Here is a 23,015-nt window from a genome sequence, read left to right on the forward strand (position 1 = left end):
GAAGATGCTGTAAGAAGAGGAAATATGAAAAATAAAACTGTAAAAGAGCAGGACTCATCTTACGGACCTGTACACTATGAAAAGGACAATAGACTTTATTCTATAGAATGTCAATGTATTTTGATGTCTGAGGTGTTATGTTTTAAATTAATACTCTTATGCTTTAAATTAATACTCAATTCACTAAAGTTAATAGTGAAAAGGCCTAATTTATTTTAAGTACTTAAATTCACATAACTTGCTATGCTATTTATACACCTAGTAATTTTTATTTCAATAAAAATGATTATTTTCAGGGGGATCTTTGATAAAGGATTGGACAACTCAGACTAAATTCTTTCATATCAATACTTGTGCTCATAATAAACTTAAGCAATTAAACTCCTTTACGTGTTTGACATTGCATGTATGAATTTACATACTGAATTTTATTTTTAAGCATTTCTGATGCCTGACTGAACAAATTTCATAACTTTACTCAGCAAAACCCTCCCAAGAACTTGTAAACAACTCATAAATCCATTATATCATATCCAGTTCCTTTAAATAATCCAATTGCATTTACAATTGGATTTTTCAGATACTTTTAAAGAAACATATTTATGTTAAAAAAATGTTAGGCATATAAAAAGCAAGGAGAATAATGTAATGAGTACCCATACACCCCTCCCCAGCTTCAACAATTATAAGCTCACTACCAATCTTGTTTTATCTACACACTACCCACTTCTCTCGTCTCATATTATTTTGAAACTAATATCAAACATCATATAATTACGCTGGTAAATCTTTCAGTAGGTATTCCTAAAAATAGACCCTTTGTATTAATATAAAACATCAAGCCACTATTCAGTTGTCTCTTAAATCCTGGGTGGGTTTTTTTGTTTGTTTGAGTAAGAATCCAAGCAAAGTCTATGGCTTACATGTTTTGCAATTCTCTTTCAAGCTATAGGTTCCCCTTGTATTACTTTCTTTTACTTACTGCAGTTTATTTGTTGAATACATCAAGTTGTTGGTGGGCATTGTAGTTGCCCACAGTCTCTCCTGTGCTGATGGCTCCCTTACAGTAAGCTTATGTGCCCCCCATTCCTCTGTAAACTGGCTGTTGGATATAGACAAGCATTTGATCGAATTTCGTTCTATTATCTAAATGTGTTTCTTTCTTTGTTTAGGTAAGACATAAGACTCCTTCCTAGGTGACGGTGGATTTTTTTATCAGGAGCTCATAGCTTTAGCTGACTCTGTTTTGCGAGGCCAGCAATCATAGACATTCAACACTTAAGAGTCCTTACTTTTCAATTAAAATAATAAGCCTAACTCATGAATATCTAATGTAACAAATTTCTTAAACATAACAACACTTAAAATATTGAACATACATTATTGTCCCAATGATTAGAAAACTTATTTCACAGATTTTTGTATCATGGGTTTGAATTACTTCATCCTTTCTGTATAATTCTGAATCTTCTAAGATCTAAAAACGCCAACTAAGAAAAACAAGTGTCATTATCAATCTCACTGGCCATTCACACTTACCTAGATAGTAAGCTAGGCATATATGTTAATATTTAAATGTTCAATTTTTGAGTGACTTTATTAGATAAAAGTTTATGATTACATATATGTATCTAAGGTATTTCTTCCAGAGTCACAAGGACACCCACTAAGCCTTTTTTATGGCCTTAGTGATAGCAAGGCTTTTCCTGTTCACATTCTTTAAATGGTATTATTTCACGTTAGAAAGATCACTTTGACAGCTGCATAAAGAAGGGACTTTAAGGGTAGAAAAGATGAAGCACAATTCTCGTTGAGTTCAGTTCACTTTAGTTCAGTCACTCGTTACTAGAAGACTATCCAGAAGGCCACTATAGGGGTCCACACTAGTGATGGTAGAATCCTGCTCTTGTGTCTAGCAGGACAGGGGAGAGAGATGGAAGGGGAAGTGTATTATAGGAGATATTAAATATGTAGAACTGACAGAACTTGGTTAATTTGACATAGCATTGTAAAAGAATGAGAAATAAAGGCTCTCACTTTTTGAGTGAGGCTTGGGTGGTGAAGTGAATTTGTGGTGCCAGTCACCAAGGTAAGAAACTGAGTAGGAAAAATAGATTTAGGCTGAAATGAGAAAGGAAAACCTCAGCTTCAGGGATGTTAATGTAGAACCATCAGTGGGACCTATAAACACAGATAGAAAAATGAATATATAGATAGGTAGATGATAGATAGATAGATGTGTCTGAAACAAAGAATATGAGATTCTCTACGGGCTAGACATTTCAATGTGAAGTCACCAACATTAAAATACTTTGTGAAGGTAAGGAAGCATATGAGAATATAAGGCCATCTAGGGGCAAAGGTAGAAGGGAAAAAATGAGGAAGCCAAGACAAGAACACAAAAGAACACCATCACTTAAAAGAGAAGTCAGAGGAAACTAACCCACAAGGAAAATTGTGGGATCAAGACCAGAGAGACAATAGATGAGCAAGAAGAGCTTTCTCGTGGAACCAAAAGAGGCTCCAGGAAGGCAAAATAGCCGATATGGTGTTAAGGGCCACAAAGCAATCAAGGAAGCTGCAGGCTGAGAAGTGTTTAGTGGATTCAGTAATTAAGCCTCTTAAGAGTAGTTTCAGTGAAGGACTAGCGAAGGAAGTTAGCTTGCAGTCAATGAAGAAACAAGGGGAGGAGAGCAAGTAAAGTGAGCGTGGACAGTTTTTCCTACTTGGACTGGGAAGAGGAAGATGTCCTTGTGGCGATGTGTGGAATTTAGAAAAGTGAAGAGAAACGTGTGTCCTTTATGAATGAGAGTAACTTGGGCTGAGGGAGGAAGCAGTACAATAAGTCCCTTACATATGAACAAGATCCATTCCGAGGAAGCTCGTAAGTTCATTTGTTCTAACCTAGGTTGTAAGTACTGCTTAGGCTGTAACTACAAGCCTCGGTACCCAACTAACGCAATGGGCTATATAGTACTTACTGTAATAGGTTTATAATACTTTTCACATAAATAATACATAGAAAAACAAACACAAAAAGAAAATATTTTTACTCTTACGGTACAGTATCTTCAAAATACACTAGAACATGACAATAGCTGACATACAGGGGCTGGTATTGAGTGAACAGGCGAGAAGAGATACTAATTGGAGGAGGGAGAAGAGGTGGGAGATAGCAGAGCTGAAGGATCATCAGCAATAGGAGATGGAGGGCAAGCTGCAATTTCATTTACTCCTGACGTAGTTGGATATGCAAACACATACACACATTTGCATCTTTGAAAGCTTGCAACTTGAAGATTTGTTTGTAGAGGACTTACTATAGTGAGATATTTAGGGATGGGGAGGGAAAGAAGAACAATAATAATAAAAAATAAATGATATGATGACACACAGAAGAAAACAAATAAAAGGAGTGAAATAACTGATCATTCAGATAGCATTCAGAACACAGATGGAAAGAAGAACTTTGGTCAGGAGATGTAAGGATGGGTGTAATTGTAGATAAACTTGGAAGTTAAAGGAATGTATTTTCTTAAGAGAGTTCACTCCCAATAACAGCTAAATAATGAAATAAGAAACAAAATCATCTAATGATAAAGGGAAGGAGAGAAATAGGAGATTTAAGGGAAGAAGTGAAGGTCTTGAATAGTTATCGAGAAGAATGATATTAGAGAAGATTGACTAGGAAAAAGATGTAATGAGATTATAGGATAGTGTTGGGAGTACAGCTGAGACTGAATGTCAATTATTTGTAATCTCCCGAATCAGTAAGATGACAATTTTCCCCAGCTATGCTGATCAACCCAAGAATAGAAATAGAAAATATAGATGGGTCCATAAATCATTAAGGATTCGTGGGGCCCAGGTATTGATAACTGCAAAGAGTCGGACACGACTGAGCGACTGAACTGAACTGAACTGAACTGATGAGCAGTTGGAGTGAAGTGGTTTGAAATGAAGCACCTTGGAGTCCAAGCCACAACTGATGGAAGCAAAGCCAGGTGGAGAATACCTAGAAGCGGGGAGGAGCCAGGACTGAAACTAATGGCCTTTGAAATCTATACCGTACGGCCAATTATCTGCCATCAGAACCCAGAATTGACTTATTGATATACTGTCATTTTTAACAGAAGAACATACTACTGCCCTGAAACTATGGATTAATTGTAGGTGCTCACTTTGAATGGACAGTGCTGGACAGAAGTTCCCCAATTCTCCACTTTTTTGCAGCAGTAGCAGCATCAGTACAGAGCTAAAACTTGTTCTACTGACTTCTGAAGTTTTAAAGCAGAGTAGATATGAAAGAGAAAAGAGTTATTTTTATCTTATTTTTAAAAAGATAAAAAATAAAAAGATTTTATTATTTTTATTGTTACTATTGGCTGCACTGGCTCTTTGTTGCTGCTCGCAGCGTTTCTCTACTTGTGGCAAGTGGAGGCTACTCTCTAGTGCAGTGCATGGGCTTCTCGTGGTGGTGGTTTTTTACTTGTTGTGGAGCATGGCTTCAGTAGTTGTGGCACACAGGCTTAGTTGCCTGAAACGTGTGGGATCTTCCCAGACCAAACATGTGTCCCCTGCCAGATTCCCAACCACTGGACCACCAGGGAAGTCCAAGAGTTATTTTTAAATAATCCTTTTATTTTTTTTTCTTTTTCATTGTAAGAGGAGCATCTACTTATCCCATTTTCACTTTTTCCTCTCTCTTGTTTTCAGAGGCCCTGTAAATGAAGAAAATCAAGATAGTGTCATGCACTCTGATGGTAAGAGGCAAATGCTGTTTTATTTTTTGTTCCCTCAGATATGACAGTTAGAGTTAATTGTTCTCATAGGGTCATTAATGAGTCATTATCATCATTAGTCCATGCAAGCCCTCTCGTTTTGCTTATTTATTCCCTTTTCTCTTCACGACCCACTCTCTTTCCTTCCTTCTCTTACCAGAGTGAAATATTTTAATGCACTTAGTGTGTATATGTATTTTGTACACATTCTTTGTATATTGTTGTGTGTGTATATGTATATACTTCAATTTACATAAACAGCATATTATAGCTCATTCTGGTCTTTTTTTTACACTCAGACTAATGTGTTTTGTGAGGCTCATCCGTGATTATGTGTATATTTAATTTATTTCTGTTAACTACTGCACAGCTCTCTATGGTATGCATCCTATGCATATTTCACCTCCAACTCACTATTACCGAAAATGATATTAATAGTTTAGTGCACCTTCTTGTCCATATCCCCATGTGAATCCCTGAGAGCCTTCCTTTAAGATGTGTATCAAGGAGTAGAGTGACTGCTTGTAAGCTATGGCATATTCATTTTGACTGAGTAGTACTGGAGTACTTTCTAGAAGAGCTGCATCTGTGTGTAGTCCCATCCCAGGGCATGAGGACTCCAAGATGCTTGCCTTCCACCAGTGCAGAGGCAGATTTCCAGTTGTTTCCAATCTTCTGTGTATAAAATGTCTTGTTTCAATTTCATATCTCAGCTTACTATTGAGTTCAAAACCTTGATTTGTTTATTAGCCTTTGTGGTTTTCTCTTCTGTAAGTTGCCAACTCCAATTCCTTGACCATTTTTTCTTGGGATTGGTATCTTTTTCTGGATGACTTGCAGGAGTTCCTTTGTATTCCAGATATTAATACCATGTCAGTTGTAGGGTGGAGAAGGCAATGGCACCCCACTTCAGTACTCTTGCCTGGAAAATCTCATGGACGGAGAAGCCTGGTAGGCTGCAGTCCATGGGGTCGCTAGGAGTCGGACACGACTGAGCGACTTCACTTTCACTTTTCATTTTCATGCATTGGAGAAGGAAACGGGAACCCACTCCAGTGTTCTTGCCTGGAGAATCCCAGGGACGGGGGAGCCTGGTGGGCTGCCATCTATGGAGTCACACAGAGTCGGACACGAATGAAGCAACTTAACAGCAGCAGCAGTTGTAGGGATTGCAAATATCTGCAAATATCTTCTCTCATTTTGTCCATTGTCTATTAACTTAGTCCATACTGTCCTTCATTGAACATAAATATGTTTTGATATAATCAAATTTATTAATACTTTGTAGTTTGTACTTTTAAAGTTTTATTTAAGAATTCCTATCCCTAGGAAATAAAAATATTTTCTTCTATTTTCTTCTATGAACTTTATCCTTTATAGTTAGTCTTTGATTGTTTGCAGTCCACTTTTGAGGAATTGGTAGAAACCTAGATTTTTTTTTTCTCCCCTGGAGAAGGAAATGGCAACCCATTCCGGTATTCTTGCCTGGGAAATCTGACAGACAGAGGAGCCTGACAGGTTACAGTCCCTGGGATTGCAAAAGAATCAGACAAGACTTAGAAACTAAACAACTACAAATGTGTGTTCCTATTTGTGTGTATTTAAATTTTATCTCTGAGCTCTCTGTTTTATTCTACTGGTCTATTCATTCATGTATCAGTTCCACAAGGTTTTTATTGTTACTGTTTTAGATGATGTCTTAATACCTGAAAATTTGTTGATTTTATTAAACACTTACTTGAGCAGTAAAATATCTTTTAAAAAAATCTAATTAACTTGATTTGTTTGATACATGAAAGCGGATCCTTAGGAACAAATGAGTCAAAAAGTGTGAACTTGTGATTTTCTGGTAAAGCCTGTGTTCCACACAAGCCCGAAAAACCAAATATGGGTGCTTTCAGTGTCCATTTGTAAAGAGACTAAAGAGTGTTCAGTTTTTTTCACTTTTGCATTATTTTATGAAAGCTAATGAAATTATTTTATAATAAGTTACAAGGTTTAGAAAAGCCATAGTAAGGATCTAAACCACATATTCTATTGTGTACTTCTAAACCTTTGGTGAAGTATAGATTCTGTTAACATTATGGACTGTTTTGAGTATTATGTTACATCTAACAATCCTCTATTAAAGCACTTCTTAATTACTATCCCTTTTTTTAAACACTTCAGGTACTGGAAATCTAGATGAGGTTAGTTTCTCTTTTTTTATTCTTCTCATATTATATTGCTGTAACTAGAATATGTAACAATTGCTGTGATCTATTTTCTACTGACATAAACCAAAAAATGAAAACTCTTAAGAATAATGGTAATATGTTTCCGTTTGCAATCTTTTTTTTTTTTTTTTTTTGACTTTAATGCTTGCAATCTTATTTCACCTGAAATGCTTGAGACATTAAACACCAGTCATTTCACTGACTCGGTAATTTTGTTATGCTAAACAGAAACTGAAGTCTGGCTGTAACTCTGAATTACATAGCAAGATATAAAATGAAATCTTTCTGTGCTTCCTTTCCCAGTCTGTCTCCAAAAAGGAAAAAAAAAAAAATTAAACACGCCAAACATACACACAAATTTATGTTTGTTTTACTGAGTATTTGAGCAGTGTAGTATATATTTGTTCCTTTATTGAATAATTGCAATTAATCATTATTAATATTTTTCTCGACAGGAACAAGAGAGTGAAGGAGAAACATATGAAGACATGTATGAGTTACATTTTTTTTTTTTACCATGATATTTTTCTTCTAAGATGAATATACTAATTTGTATGAGGGAGAATGAATGGATATTCAATACTAGGAGGGGGAAAGTTCAACTGTTCAAATGACGGGCGTATAATGATAACCTTTATTTCAATACAAAGGACTAAAGATTCCTTTCTTGTCAAAGGATTTTACAGAGGACTCTGTTAAAATGCCATTGTGTGAGAGGTCAGAGGCCTGCAACCCACTAGACAGCCCACAGGCAGGGAATTACAGGGCCAGGAATCTGTATTTCTTGCTCTCGGTATGTCTTTGGGCAAGTGAGTTTGTGTGTATATTACAATGTCCTCACCTAGGCAGTACTTTATCTCAAAATTCTGCTCTGAGAGATGATTTAACACAGCACTGAATCCCAAAGTTTTAACCTGCTTGAGAAGAAAGATGTTAAAAAGTTTCCAAGTGGGTTTCTGGGTGGCCCAGGATTAAGAAATTTCTTAGCAAATGAGTGAAAATAAAAATGAGCATGTTCTCTTATTTTATCTTTTGTTGATTCAAATATGTTAATCTTCCCTACCCAGAATTCAGCTAATTCTGAGTAAAGTTTCTAAGTGAAGATTTGTACCTTTGAGTACGAGTGAATATGTGTATGTGAACTTGTACCAGTGAGTGTACTCTTGTGAGCGAGAGTAGGGGGGTAGGTTTAATTGTATTCATGCTGACAGGCCACAGGAACCTTTATAACAATGACTTCCACTTGCCCTCGGGGGTTGTAAAGGTAGCGGGGCCTTTGGAAGGCATCCTCCTTTGAATGCCTCCTGCAGGTTTTAAGAACAGTCTCACACACCCAGGAATTTTGACAAGACTTAGCTTTGTACCTTCACCTCTATTCCACATACTATCTTCTGTTTGGGGTAGGAACCTCTCTGAATAGTGAGCCCTAACACATAAATGCCTGCAGGTGCTGAAACAGCCAAATTTTTATCCACAGAGACACATCCAAAGAAAAAGAGAAGAAAAGGGAAAAGGAGGAAAAGAAGAGATTAGAGCTGGAGAAAAAAGAACAGAAAGAGAGAGAAAAGAAAGAACAAGAAATAAAGAAGAAATTTAAAGTAAGAGCTTGCTTGCTGATGGGTGAAAAAGAGTAACTTCTCTTTTTATAACTTTCATACAAAAGGGGCACCATTTTTTGAAACCTTACATTGTTGGACAACTACTTAATCATTGTTTTCTGTAGAGTAACTTCCTTCATAACAGTAATGTTTTTGTCTACTACACTCCATTATCCCTGCACTACAAATGCAATACAATAAAATCCAAATAAAATATGTGGCTTATAATTTGGATAAAATCTAAACAAAATATGGTGGAAGCTCAGGAAATTTTATGTCAGTTGAGTGAATGAATACTCAGTTACTCAAATCCATTCTGACTCTCCTCATTATGCATTTCATCGTACCTGGAAAATTCCATGGACGGAGGAGCCTGATGGGCTACAGTCAGAGGGGTTACGAAGAGTCAGACACGACTGAGCATTTCATATTAACCTACTCATAATATGGGCTCAGGACCACACACATACATATCCCTGGCATGTATTATGATGGTGCGTGGGACAGAAGTGTCTCTGGAGTAAGCAGACCTGTCTCAATAAAACTCCGTGAGCCACCCTGACTGATGCTGTCTAGACCTGATGCACATCTATGCCTTTACTTTAAGCCTATGTACATGCTGACTTCTCATACCTTCTGTTTCTCCTTCCTCATTGATCTCTGTCTTCTCTGATCTTTCATCCTAACTGAATGACTCCTATTACTACTACTGCTAACACTATACTTGCTGGCTATACTCTCTTGGATAGGCTTTGATGACATGGCCCATCTGGTATGGGTCTGGTATGTCAGCTATATTTAGAGTGATTATCTAGTCACAAAACTATTCTTCACTTTGAAAAGGATTCATATCAAGTTTCCTTTAAATATTTAGTTCCTCCAGAACATTTAATATATGGTTTGAATTATAAAAATCTGGCTTATATATAATTTCCCAGTGTATTGATTATAGCGAAACAAAGATGCAACAGCGGGGCGCAGGGAAAATGTAAAACTTAGACTCAGTTGGACAGATGTGGATTCAAATTCCAGCTGCATTTGTGAGTTATATAATCATGGGCATATTGCTAAACTTCTCTGAACCTCAGATTCTTATTTTTAAAGTGAGTAGACGATATTTCTCCTGAAAGTTTGTTATGGGATTAAATAAAATAATACATGGTGTCTATTATAGGTTCTCATTCAGTTTTGCTTACTATATATAAGCAAAAGTAAGACTGCAATATGAATATTAAAATATTTTACTCATACAGAATGTATGGCTACCAATGTTCATAGTTTTCAAGTGGAAAACGTGGAAAATTAATTTCTTAAATGAAAATCTTTATAACATACTTTTTATGAAAAGATTGTTTATAGTTTTGAAGGAATTAGGTGAAGCTTTTTCTTGTGGGTTTTTTTTTTTTTTGGAGAAGCCAGTTTTGGATGGTTCCACTCATTAATTCAAATAATATTTGTTAGTAAGAAAAAGATAAGATATGAAATCACACCACCAAACATGAACTCAAACATTTGTCAAGACTAGGACTTTACACGCTATATTCCTTCCACAAAATTGTTAATAGATGTTCAAATTAAATAAATAAATGTGAGAACTGTTATACAGTTCCACATTTCATTAATTCTATGACAAAATATTTCACATTTTAAAATTCTGAAATTAGGATGCATTGTAACATTGTTGGCACATCAAAGTTTAAATCAAGCTAGTTTACTTTCTTAGTAGTATATAATTAATGATGGTATCTCACAATTCATCACATCACAAGTTCAATAAATAAAGTAGAGCTTCTTCAAAAATCATGATGCATATTTGCATATCAAAAGATTCAAGAAATTCTGTTGAAAGACAAAAGATTAGGAAATTAGGACTTTAGGATTCATGGGCTCTAAACTAGATTACTCCTCTGCTGTCAAGAAACCACTGTACTATTCAGGATATTAATTATAAAAACATCACATAATATTCGTTTGCTATTTTTTTATTCACAAAGCTATTTCTAAACTGTTATCTTGTTTATAGCAGGTAATGTCTACTCCAAGTTTATAGATAGCAAGTACCATGAAGTTGAAAAAAGGAAAGAAAATGTTTTTCTCACAAGTATGACCTACCACCACTACTAATCCTTCTCTCTCTTGCTATTTTAAGCCTGCAGAGAACCATCAGAATAATTGCACAAAGCAGAGAGGGAAATAACCTCTGTCTAGTAAGCAGAACACCAGCATACCCCATAAAAACACATAGCACCCAGCATGTCGCATACATAAGTGGTGTTTGGTTTTCAGTCACTTCCTCTTCAAATCTTTCACAGAGTTCCCGAGGTCAACAGATCACTGCTATTCTCTCCTGGCCCCTGAACATGTGCGTACCTATTCTTTGCTGGTTCTGTCTGACCTCTGCAATTTTCCCCTTGCCCCTCCTATAAGAACCCTCACCAGAAATAACATTCACCCTCAACTTCTAGTTCAAACCTGTAAATGTTGGTAATAAGCAGGTTAGCAAGTAGTGGACCTAGTCTTTCAAAACTGCATTCCTTAAGGATTTCGTGAATAGTAAGAAGCTGGTTGTGATTTTTTTTTTTTCTCTTTGCAGCTAACAGGCCCTATTCAAGTCATCCATCAAGCAAAAGCTTGCTGTGATGTCAAAGGAGGAAAGAATGAACTGAGCTTCAAGCAAGGAGAGAATATTGAAATAATTCGCATCACAGACAACCCTGAAGGAAAATGGCTGGGCAGAACAGCCAGGGGGTCATGTGAGTGCATATTTTTCTACGACTTCAAAGTGTTTTCTTTTGAGCCAATCTTAATGTGAAAATTCTTCCAAAGCTAGTCATAGCATTAAGTTGCATTATGCTACATAGCATAAGTAGCATTATGTTACAGAGTAGACAAAAATAGGAAGATTTTAAATGACAAACATAGCTCCATCTTCACCTCATTTGTGTAATATTTTTAGTTGGGAAAAAATGTAAATATAATATCCCAAAGAGGAGCAAAGAGTATTAGGTTCTTCATTGATGTTAAAAAGCAAAAATGTTTCTTCTGAATCACTTTAGAACCTTGAAAACAGACTTGACTTACCCCAAAGCACAACATCACGAGACTTTGACAAAGCACAGTGACGCTGTGTCAACAAGTCTTTAAGTCAGAATTGCAAGCAAAGAAATAAAGGGAAATTTTAAAAAGAAAGTGTACAATTGATATTTTATTCACAACTCCATGATATTTAAACTACAGTTATCTGAACATAAATTGTTCCCCTTTTGGTAGATGGCTATATTAAAACAACAGCTGTAGAGATTGACTATGACTCCTTGAAACGGAAAAAAGGCTGTCTCGGTGCTCTTTCATCAAGACCATTTGAAGATGACCAGGAAGTGTATGATGACGTTGCAGAGCAGGAAAATGTTAGCAGGTATATGTAAAAACAAATTGGAAAGCAAATCAAACTATCTCTTTGTCAGAGATTGTGGGTTTTAAGATACTAGAATTTTACTTTCCTAATTTCCTACTACTTTCTATCACTAAGTTAAATTACCAGTAAATTAAATTAATTTACCACTGAATTAAATCACTTCAATATGGATGATAACTCATTTGAAACTCTATAGTCCTTCATTTTTTACTCTTTGGCTATTTGTGTTAAATACTACTTGAAATGTAATGGGTCATTGGCAGATGTGTTGTCAATACAATATACTGTTTTGCAATATTCATTCTGATTTGACTTTAAGGATATGCCTAGAATACATATGACTTTGTAAAATATGAAGCATGAGATATAAAAGTTAGCTCTAAAAATAGAAAATATTTTTCTCTGAAATCTGAGTATAAATGTATTTGTCATTGTTATTTGAAAATATAACAAATAGAAATGCTTTTTTATGACATCTCTGCTCTTTAAGAGTAAGAATGTAAAAGCTCAATCCTCTATGATCCCTAGCAATCAACTAAGGGTTCAACTTTCCATTGGACCTGTGACCTTCCCCGGAAAAATTACAGGACCATCTTTTTGGGGCAGAGGGACAGATCAAGACATCCTTTCCAGAGGAACCAAAGAGGAGGGCAAACTTTTCTGTCATACTTTCCTTCTCTTGCTTCTCAGTCTCCAGCTCCCTTTATAGTGCCTCCTCTTCTGTCTCATTCTCCTAGCTCTGATCTTCCTTGTTCTTTCTTTTTCTTCCTTTTCTGTTCTCCTTTCATTCCTTTTTTCCTCCAATATCTCCCTTTCCTGGTAGAGTCATAATCCCTTTAAAGGAAGGAAAAGGAGAAGGAAAATCTCCAACCCAGCGAAGAATCCTCATTTTTCTATGCCCACTTTGTGAAATCGGGAAACCTCCCCACATGATCTATGCAAGATCTTCATTTGAGAAAAAAAATGTGTCTGCATTCTTTATAAGTCAAATTTCAAAGTAAAAAATGTTTTTATTATTAAGCATTCTAAAAATGTAAAACAATCAAAATAGAAATATATTAATACTTATTAATACTAATAGTTATGAAACACATAAAGAATTAAATTTCCCTTTTACGGTCTTGAGCTTATGGCATCAGTTAAACTTATATTGCTTTCTGGCAGTTCATCATTCTAAAATGTCTGATATCAATGCTGTCTTAACATATTATGATCATAAATTATGCAATATATATCAAAACATGCCATGTATGCACTGGAGTTTACAGATTGTAAATTGACCTTAGTAATAAGAAACACCTTGACCTACTTTGAAGTTAGCAAATGTCAAATTTGAAGTCAGAGTTCCAATTGGCCATATTCTGAGAGTTACAGAATTTTCTAGACATGAGTATGTCTTACCCCGTATATTATCAGCATATATACCTTATGTTGGGCTTCCCTGGTGGCTCAGATGGCAGAGTCTGCCTGAGATCCCCTGGAGAAGGAAATGGCAACCCACTCCAGTATCCTTGCCTGGAAAATCCCATGGATGGAGGAGCCCAGCACACTATAGTCCATGGGGTCGCAAAGTGCTGGACACGACTGAACAATGTCACTGTACCTTATGTTTGTCTTTTATCTTTTAAAAAAACACACAATTTCTCTCATTTTGGAATTAAGGAACTCCAGTGAGATATATATATATTTACACTGATGAAAATACTGAGAAAATAAATAAATCCACAAAAAAGGGATAATATCCTTAAAATGAAGCATTATCTTCATAATAAGTGACTGTTTCCCAAAACTAATGCTATTACCGTTTCCATTTTAACTAGTCTGTACATACCACAGGGCTTCCCAGATGGTTCAGCAGTAAAGAATCCACCTGCCAATGCAGGAGACCCAGGTTTGATCCCTGAGTCGGGAAGATCCCCTGGAGAAGGAAATGGCAACCCACTCCAGTATTCTTGCCTGGGGAATCCCATGAACAGAAGAGCCTGGCAGGTTACATATAGTCCAGGGTTTGCAAAGAGTCTGACACGACTTAGTGACTAAATCACCACCACCATACATACCACAGCTCTACAAGACCTCTCCAGTTAGTAAACATGAAGCAGAAAAGGAATCTTCTATTTAATAAAATGGGGTTAGAGGAAGTGTATAGCTTTACTGATTAATATTTTAAACAAGTATAGCACCACAATATTTACTAGCATCTATTCCTTCTTTATGCATATTTAATAAGAAAATGGAAGAAGAGACATCACTTCTACACAAGTTGTTTTTTTTTTTTTGAAACTACAGCTGCTGCTGGCAGAGATCTTATAACAGAACATGCTTTGTCCTTAGTAGAACAAGGAAAGATGCTGAGTATAGCTGGCAGCTCGTCCTGGCAAGAATAAGAGAAAGCACCATCCTCTCCTCTCCCTCCCCCAGATACCTCCTGGCCCCTATCAGGAGGTTCTTGACAAGTTCTTTCCCAATTTCTCCAGGTTAGGAGAATCAACAGTATACCCCACACTCTGAGAGCAGACAGGAGGCTTAAAAAACACAGGTCCTGGCAGCTGATCTTCTCCCTTTCTTCTCAATGAAGCAGTTTTGTTTTTTGTTTTTTTGTAATAAAAGTGAAAAGTTGAACAAAAGGAAATTACAAGTGCAAATACCACTCCTTTGTCATATAAAAAACTTTTCTTCTAGGTGTGTTTTCCAACCTTTTTCCTGCCATTTATCCTTTCCTCTTTCTCTTTCCTGGTCTTTTCTCACATTCTCCTTCCCTTCCCTCTAGCTCACCAGATCAATGGTTTATATTCCAGAGAAAATGAAGAACTGCTCTAGAAATCAAATAATATATAGTGGCTTTGTTCCTGATAGTGATCACCCAATTCTTTGGAAATTGGGTATGAAATCTCCAAGGTGGAATATGTTGTATTTGCCAGAAGTGGCAGCCAACCCAAATTGGCAGTTTTTCTCATAATTCTAAATGCTTGCTTCATGCTCAGAGGAAAGTGTTGAAGACAGTGAGTGTGAAAATAGTTTGTAAGCAAGTAGCGAATATACTTAAGCTTCATCAAAAATCACTTCTATTTGTATATTAAGACATTTATAGCGTGTTTTTCTCCGAAATTCCATTAGTGAAAGTACTTTTTATTTCTAGATTAACAGTAGACTTCACAGTTATTCTGACTTTAAGGCTAAGGATCACATATGATGTATAAATATACTATATGATTGTAACATCAGATATCTGTTCTTGGAAGATTATCTAAAAGGCAAAAATGATGACACGGCGGGCACAGTGAGATGTAGTCAAAATGATGTCGTCCATACAGGAAAGTGGGACACTGAGATTCTTATGTCATTTTTTCAATTAATCAAAAGTGGACATGGTCATATCACTTCATTTCTCAGAGCCTCAATTTTTTTCTGCAAAATGAACTAAATGACTTCCTTTGCTTTCCACAATTCACAATCTAGTGGGGAAATGGGCAAGAAAACAATTATAAGATAGGGGAGGTACAGAATGTTATAGAAAGAAATTTAAAATGCAGAAATATAGATTTAGAGAATTAGGAGCTACACTCTACAAAGGCCCCACGAATAGGATTTCAAATTTTTTTTAAGTATCCCCTTTGTAAAAAATGTAATGCTATTGGACTAAGAGTTAAATGCTGTAATTGTAAGATATTGAGAGGAAATTGAATTTAATGCAGTAACGGTTCTAGAATAATACTCTCTTTTTTTAATAAGTCCATCTATGGAGTGATGTAATACTATATAATCTGAAAACTGCCTTATGGTAAAATGCTAGAAACAAACAATATCATTGTTTAGAAAACTTTATGGAGTACTGAATCTCACTTGATTCTTATTAGTTTTGTTTTTTTTTTGCTTAGGTACTACTTATCTATTACAATAAGGAACAATTTTTATTCCTTTTCACATATAACATCTAATAACTTTTTTCTAATTAAAAAGTAGCTGATTTACAATATTATATTAGTTTCAGGTATACAAGTGATTTGATGTTTTTATAAGGTATACTTCGTTTAAAGTTATTATAAAATACTGACTATATTCTCTATACTGTACAATATATCCTTATAGCGTATTTATTTTATACATAGTAGTTTGTACTCCTTAAACCCCTACCCTCACCCCAACACTGGTAACCAGTAGTTTGTTCTCCATATCTGTGTCTCTTTTTGTTTTGTAATATTCATTCATTCGTTTTATTTTTTAGATTCCATATATAAGTGACAACATACAGTATTTGTCTCTCTGACTTATTACACTAAATATAATACCCCGCAGGTCCACTGGTATTGTTGCAAATAGCAAAATCTCATTCTTTTATGGCTGAATAACATTCCATCGTGTTTATACACTACGTCTTCTTTATCTACTCATCTGTTGGTGGACATTTAGGTTGTTTTTATATCTTGACAATTGTAAATAACATCCTGATAACTGTTGACTGGAATGTTATTTTTTTCTCTCATTTAACTTCTCAATATGTACTTCCTTTCCTGATAGCTAAATAATTAATATATCAATTAATGTCTACTCTTTTTCTCCTAGCCACAGTCAGAGTGGAAGTGGAGGTAAGCTACACACTTTTATCAGTTTCTCAAGTCTTCGACGTTCTTGTATATATTAATGACAAAATGCTCTTGTTTGCAAATAATGAGGAGGATCTTAATGTGGTAGAAAGAACAATGGACTGGGAATCAATGACATGGAGTCCAGTCCTGGCCACTGAGTGACCCTGAGTAAGTCACTTCTTTCTTCCACGTTATGGGTCATGGGGTGACTCCACTTCCAGTGTGCCCAGGGCAGTCTTGATTTGTGCCAGTTGTCTGAGCACAATTTCTAGTAGTATCCCCCTTCACTTTCAGAAATGTCCCTATTTGGATGATACCTTACATAGTCACCATAGTATAACTCCTAAAGACTTCTCATTATCCCATCAACAAAATAAGGGTTGCTAATACCTGGCAGTGCTGAAATTCTCATCTTAAAAATCTAATTTCAACTTTATTGCACATATTTTTACAAAGAAGGTAGTCAGTAAACATTTGTTAAATAAATATTTGTCAAATAGCAAACATAGGATAACAAATCAAGCAAAGGTTTAACTTTTAAAATATTACTTTGATGAAATGAAATAAAGAAATGAAAAAGTCACCTTCCATTCTTTTCTTTGTCCCAGTTCCCATCAATGTTTACAGTCACTTTTCATTAGCTTTCCTTTAGTTACATCTTGATCAATGCTTTTTTCTGAATGTCTCCTTAGTACTAATTAAGTTTTTCTTATCAACTTTTCCCTTCTTTTCCCACAATAAATTTTAACTCCATCCTCTGTTTAATTTTACTTTTTCTCAGTTATTTCTCCCACTTCTGTCACCTCCAGTGCACAGTACTCTATATCATCCCTCATATTTTTACAGTTCACTTCTAAGAATTCCTTATAAAATAATGTTAAAAAATTAATTTACCTCTGTGTAAGAGTGGGAAAATAAAGCTATTTTAATTTAAATAATTGCTATAAAAATAAGATGCTCTCTGCATCTTATTTCGCATAAGACATTTATTATCAAATTTTGAGTGAGCATTTGTGACCAAATTACAAAATTAACAGATTTTTTTCCCCCTAATTCACATGAAGGGATGTTCCCACCTCCCCCAGATGATGATATTTATGATGGGATAGAAGAGGAGGATGCTGCTGATGGGTAAGAATAATCAGCTTAATTGCCTCTTTGCAAAATATTATATATACTGAAATTGTCACTGGTTTTGATTTCTAGTTAGAATAAAAAGCAGAAAGTAGCGTTCCCTGTTACATAACCAAAAATGTTTGATTAACAGCAATGGCAAATGAGGAATTGTAATTATACCGCACTTCAAATGAAATGGTATATTGTTTGGAATATACCACTTGGAATCTTGACAACTATGTCAAAAGGAGTGAAACGGAAAAGGGGTAAGGGTTACTAGTATTCAAACTTTTCCCAATCATTTATTTATCAATCAATACTTCATTTTTGTTATAATCTCTGGAAAGTTTATAGTTGCATGGCTAGCCTTTGTATCATAATCACGTGCTGTGCTGTGCTTGGTCGCTCAGTCGTGTCCAGCTCTTTGCGACCCCATGGACTGCAGCCCGCCAGGATTCTCTGTCCATGGGGATCCTCCAGGCAAGAATTCTGGAGTGGGTTGCCATGCCCTCCTCCAGGGGATCTTCCCAACCCAGGAATTGAACCCAGGTCTCCTGCATCGCAGGTGGATTCTTTACCATCTGAGCCACCAGGGAAGCCCTTGTATAATAATCATAGTTGTAAGCAATCCAAATAAATTGAGATCGTATGTTTATCTGTGGCTGTATGTGGCAATATTGAAAACTTAATCCTTTAGGTGTTTAAACTTTTGAAGTGGTGCATTTTAAAATTTAAATACATATTTTAAAATTTTAATCTAATAGCAACTTACTTTTAATCATAGCAAAGCTAAATTGATGTTTAAAACTTTTGACTCAGCTCACTGGTTTAAGAAACAAGGTTTAAGAAATCTACCAAATAGGCGAAAATAACTTGCCTACTATTTACCTAGTCACAGCAGTATTCAAAGACCATGACTTATAAACTTAATAGCTTCATCTTGTTGAATACAATAAGTAGCTTATAGCCTGAATGATCAACACAGTATAATTATAAAAAATCTGATCAATGCCTGCATGCTCCAAAGCTCCACACTACAGGTTGAAGAGAAGAGTAACACCTGGTCCTGGGGGATTTTGAAGATGTTAAAGGGAAAAGATGACAGAAAGAAAAGTATACGAGAGAAACCTAAAGACTCTGAGTCAGACAATGATGAAGGTTCATCGTAAGAGTCAACCAACCACCAAATCCAGTGCACAATAACTACACTAATAATTTAATCAAATGCTACTAATATTTTATAACCAGTAACCAAATTCTGACAGTCTTAAGAAATTTTAATGTGTTTTTCCATTAGTCATTCTAGTCTCATTTACTGTGTCACTTTTAAACTCGTGCATTTACATAAAATCATCATATGCGTCAAAAATGTATTTTGTTTTCCTTTCAAACATGCACAAATCCACAAGCATACATACACTCAACCTCCATTTAGTAGGACCTTTTTTTAAGCTGTAGATCACATCTAAAAGGTCACAATTCCAACACTACATTTTATTATATAATATTTTATACTGACTATTCAAAATATACATTCTCTTTTAAAAGTTAATTTATAGGAAAAAAAGGACAAAATTTGGAATTTCTTTTCTCTAAGTACAGTATCTAAAGTCTTTGTAACTTTCGCAATAATGACATAGTAATTCCACTTGAATTACATGTTTGTCCTATACTAAAATTATTCTAAGTATCTTCAGTTTGTATAAATAAGACTAAAGCATACATTTTATCTTTCTATACAAAAATAATCTTTTAGCATAAGTTCCATGTGTATAAATTTGAAGGACCTTAAGTACACTCAAATTTTTATTGTTTTATATATACTAATAGACTCACCACACTTTAACAGAAGTCTTTATAAGATGTTAATTACACACAGAATTCCTAGTTTTAAATCCTTTTGTGAGACACTAAAACAACACCCAATAAATGAGATACTTAAAATTGTAAGTAAACATAGCAAATCTTCTCTTCATGTATCATTACTCATATGTAGTCCTCACTTAGAAATAAAAGCAAATTTTTTTTTTGCTCAATAACACACCAGCTAATTCTGATTTTAAATCACTTTTACTAATGACCTCTCACACTTTAGTGTAACTGTGCACCATTCTTCCAGTTATGTGTGTATGTGTGTTTCAAGTTCAGAAAGTAATAAAAACACAGGTTTTTTTTCTGTTGCAACTAAAAGTCACCCAATCCTGATTTCAAATCACTTCTATTAATAAGTTGTCACTCTCTGGTTTCAGTGGATATTCCTCTCTTATTCACCATTCTTCTGTTTGGGGATATATGTGTACATATTATCAAACAATATTATGTCATACTATGATCTTCATATGACCATACAATACTATGGTTACATGAAGATTCCTGTGACTTTTGTTGATTTTGACCCTACATTCCTATTCTTTGAGTCAAACAAACAGTTTTCATCTGAAGCTACACTGCAATGACTGAAATATTTAGATCATTTCATTTACTCTGGTATGATAATATGCCCAAACTTCATAGAACAAATTCAAAAACATTGGTCCAGTGACAGTGAGAAAAATAAGCCACTGGATGTCATGATTCTTGATTTGTTTGGCCAATACCAGAGTTCACAAAAAGTCTTGCTAAATTCCAAATTGATTGACAAAATCTTGGGACTCAGCAGAGAAATGGAGGATGAGAAAGGAATAATACTCAACAGATTAATTAGCCTTTATAAGCCTCAAGGCTGTTATTTATTCATGCTTTTCCTAAATAAGAGACCCAATTTCTGTTTTTATATTGGTCTGATTATAATTATGTTCTCATTTTCTTTCCAGTTTCCCTTCTCCTCCTAAACAAGTGGGTAAGTAATAAAAACTAATTGTGTTAATAGATTTTATATCTCGCTTCTTGCAGATAGGGTAGCAGAAGCGATCGCTTTAGTCACGCTATCCAAATTAAAGTCCTGACTCTGAAAATAATAAACTGTATAACTTTGTCAAGTAACTGCACCTGGGATGGTCGCAGTTTCTCAACAGTGAAATAGTGGGGAAAGGAAATTTTTAACTATCAGTGATTTTTAAACAGTTCTTCCAGTCACAGGATCACTATGGAGAAAGGGACAAGTGAGTAGAGATGGGCCCCAACAGTCCTTATAGATCCCACCCCAATTTAGTCAGAGTTTGATGTTATTAGATTTCTGCAAAAAGAGTTCTAAATACATGCCACACTATGTGCAACCAAGATCCTTCTGAATCTAAATTTCTTTGATTTTTAAAATTGTATCATTTATATTATCTTTGGAAATTTTTCCACTGGTAAATGTAAAATAGTTTTTTTTTTGTACAATTTTGATCATCTTATTTTTTTTACCCCTGCTGAGACTTAAAGAATTTTCTTAAGTTTTATTTGAACAAAATAAAATGTCTTGCAAGAATATTAAGAGGCTTTCAAAAAGTTTATTTTAATCTATAAATAAATTGAAAACGCAAACGAAACACAAAGATAATCTATTCTTCCAGACTGTTTATCTGACTTTGTTTTCATCTAACAATTTGAAAATATGTAAGGCTGTAGCTCAAATTGATTAATAACTGATGATGAACTTATGTGTTAACCTATAATTTTTAAAAAGTACTCAAGAAACTTAGCTCCACAAAGAGTAGGTATAAAATGGAACAAATGTGATCAATTAAGTAAAAACTGTATTGCTCGTTTTGATTTCTTTTGCCTTTAATTTTGTCTTAAGTGCATGTGCGTGGAACAGTAATTTTTCCTCTTCTGAATACCAGTGATATGTCATTATTTTTTATATATTTATTCTAGATTGTTCATGTAGCTTAACAAGTTTTTATACTGTGAAATTAGTTAATCTGAGTGGAAGGAAAATATGCACATATAAATACAGCATGTATATGTGTGTACATATATACAGAACAAGGGGGAGTTAAAGGAAATCAAATTCTTGCCACTATTAGAGAGCATTTTAAACTTTCTGTGCTAATCATTCCTTAAAACATTTGTACTCCTTTCAAGCCATCTCTTCAGCTTAATTTGCTGTGGGGCAACTTAGTAGGTGCAGAAAGGAAGCACTGCCCCTAACTTTAATAACAAGAAGTCTAGAAGGAAGAAAAGTGTCTGCAGATTGGAAAAATCCTTGAGGCAGTTAAGGTCATAGCCACTTTTCCACCAATACTGATTCTCAAAACCTTCTGACACAAGCACCTTTTATTTTCAGGTACTGCCACAGATAATATTACTATAAGGTAAAAGTTAATGAAGATCAGTGAGTAAAAAAGAGTTATAGACAAATCGATAGATAAGTAGATAGATACATAGACAAAGACATAGCCATATATCTATGGCTAAGTAAAATGATAGATATTATCATAGCACCCCAAAGGTAAGTTTCTTGAGTACTTTTTAAATATTTTTACCTGCTGCTGATGGCCAGTAATATTGACTTTGTCAACAATCAACTAATCCTGCCATTCTTCATACTTGTGGATCTTCAACTAATCTCAGTTACTATTTGAGGGTTTTTTCCTGATAACAGTAGTTATAATCATTGTCACTGTTGTTGCTGAGGGAATTTTAACACAAGCATCAAGGAAGAGAAAAATCTTTCCTCTTTAAAGAATAGGTGATGCATACAGGAGAAATGTACAGAGGCCTCAGGGAAAGTTATTTTGTTGTCCTCAAAACAATCTTTATATTAAAAACATCACTGAATGCTCATATCAAAATGTCCACTAACAGTGTTTCACCATTTGCTATTCTGTCTTTTGTTAGACATGGGAGATGAAGTTTATGACGATGTGGATGCCTCTGATTTCCCTCCTCCCCCAATAGAGATAAGGTAATTAAAATGTTCTCATTACAGTGAAGTAATGAAAATCAGACAGTTCAAGAACATTCAATTGGACAAAACCCCAGCAGGGTGCGTTTGTACTGTGTGCCATCCTGTTGGCTCTGTCCTCCTCTCCCTAATCCCAGCTCTGATGTCTCTGCCAGGTTTGTGAATGAATGGATAGCCCAGGTCCTCCTCCTCTTCCCCTCCCCCCCCCCCCCCCCTTTTCTCCCTTCCCCCCCCCCCCCTTCCCCAGTGGTCCTTCTGGTCCCCTGGTCATCCTCTGCCCTGTGACTCACCAATGTCTACGTTCATTTATTCTCTCGTTCACTGGGAAAATATCTGAAAGCCTGATAGCAATTGATCTCACTAATTCATCCCCTCCCTTTATTTTTACTTTTTCCCAAACACTGTTTGTCTTGAAGACACTGCTTAATTTGTATCTCAAATCCTAACCCACCTGCTTTAAGTCCTCCTC

The 23,015-nt window shown here is 35.2% G+C and overlaps 1 protein-coding gene across 3 annotated transcripts in view; it reads left to right on the plus strand.

The window, feature by feature from the left end:
• Positions 1 to 23,015, plus strand: part of FYB1 (FYN binding protein 1) — a 164,313-nt gene that overhangs the window by 124,079 nt on the left and 17,219 nt on the right. For 2 of the 3 annotated variants that reach the window (XM_043887611.1, XM_043887612.1), the window contains 11 exons: positions 4,717 to 4,763; positions 6,951 to 6,970; positions 7,453 to 7,487; positions 8,475 to 8,595; positions 11,189 to 11,348; positions 11,866 to 12,010; positions 16,574 to 16,596; positions 17,661 to 17,727; positions 18,740 to 18,877; positions 20,526 to 20,551; positions 22,480 to 22,546. In XM_043887611.1, the coding sequence (XP_043743546.1) occupies positions 4,717 to 4,763; positions 6,951 to 6,970; positions 7,453 to 7,487; positions 8,475 to 8,595; positions 11,189 to 11,348; positions 11,866 to 12,010; positions 16,574 to 16,596; positions 17,661 to 17,727; positions 18,740 to 18,877; positions 20,526 to 20,551; positions 22,480 to 22,546 (849 nt within the window). The remainder of the gene's footprint in view (positions 1 to 4,716; positions 4,764 to 6,950; positions 6,971 to 7,452; positions 7,488 to 8,474; positions 8,596 to 11,188; positions 11,349 to 11,865; positions 12,011 to 16,573; positions 16,597 to 17,660; positions 17,728 to 18,739; positions 18,878 to 20,525; positions 20,552 to 22,479; positions 22,547 to 23,015) is intronic. The other variant, XM_043887613.1, reaches the window with a different exon arrangement.

Source organism: Cervus elaphus, chromosome 25, assembly GCF_910594005.1.
Source record: "Cervus elaphus chromosome 25, mCerEla1.1, whole genome shotgun sequence".
Taxonomy (NCBI): Eukaryota; Metazoa; Chordata; class Mammalia; order Artiodactyla; family Cervidae; genus Cervus; species Cervus elaphus.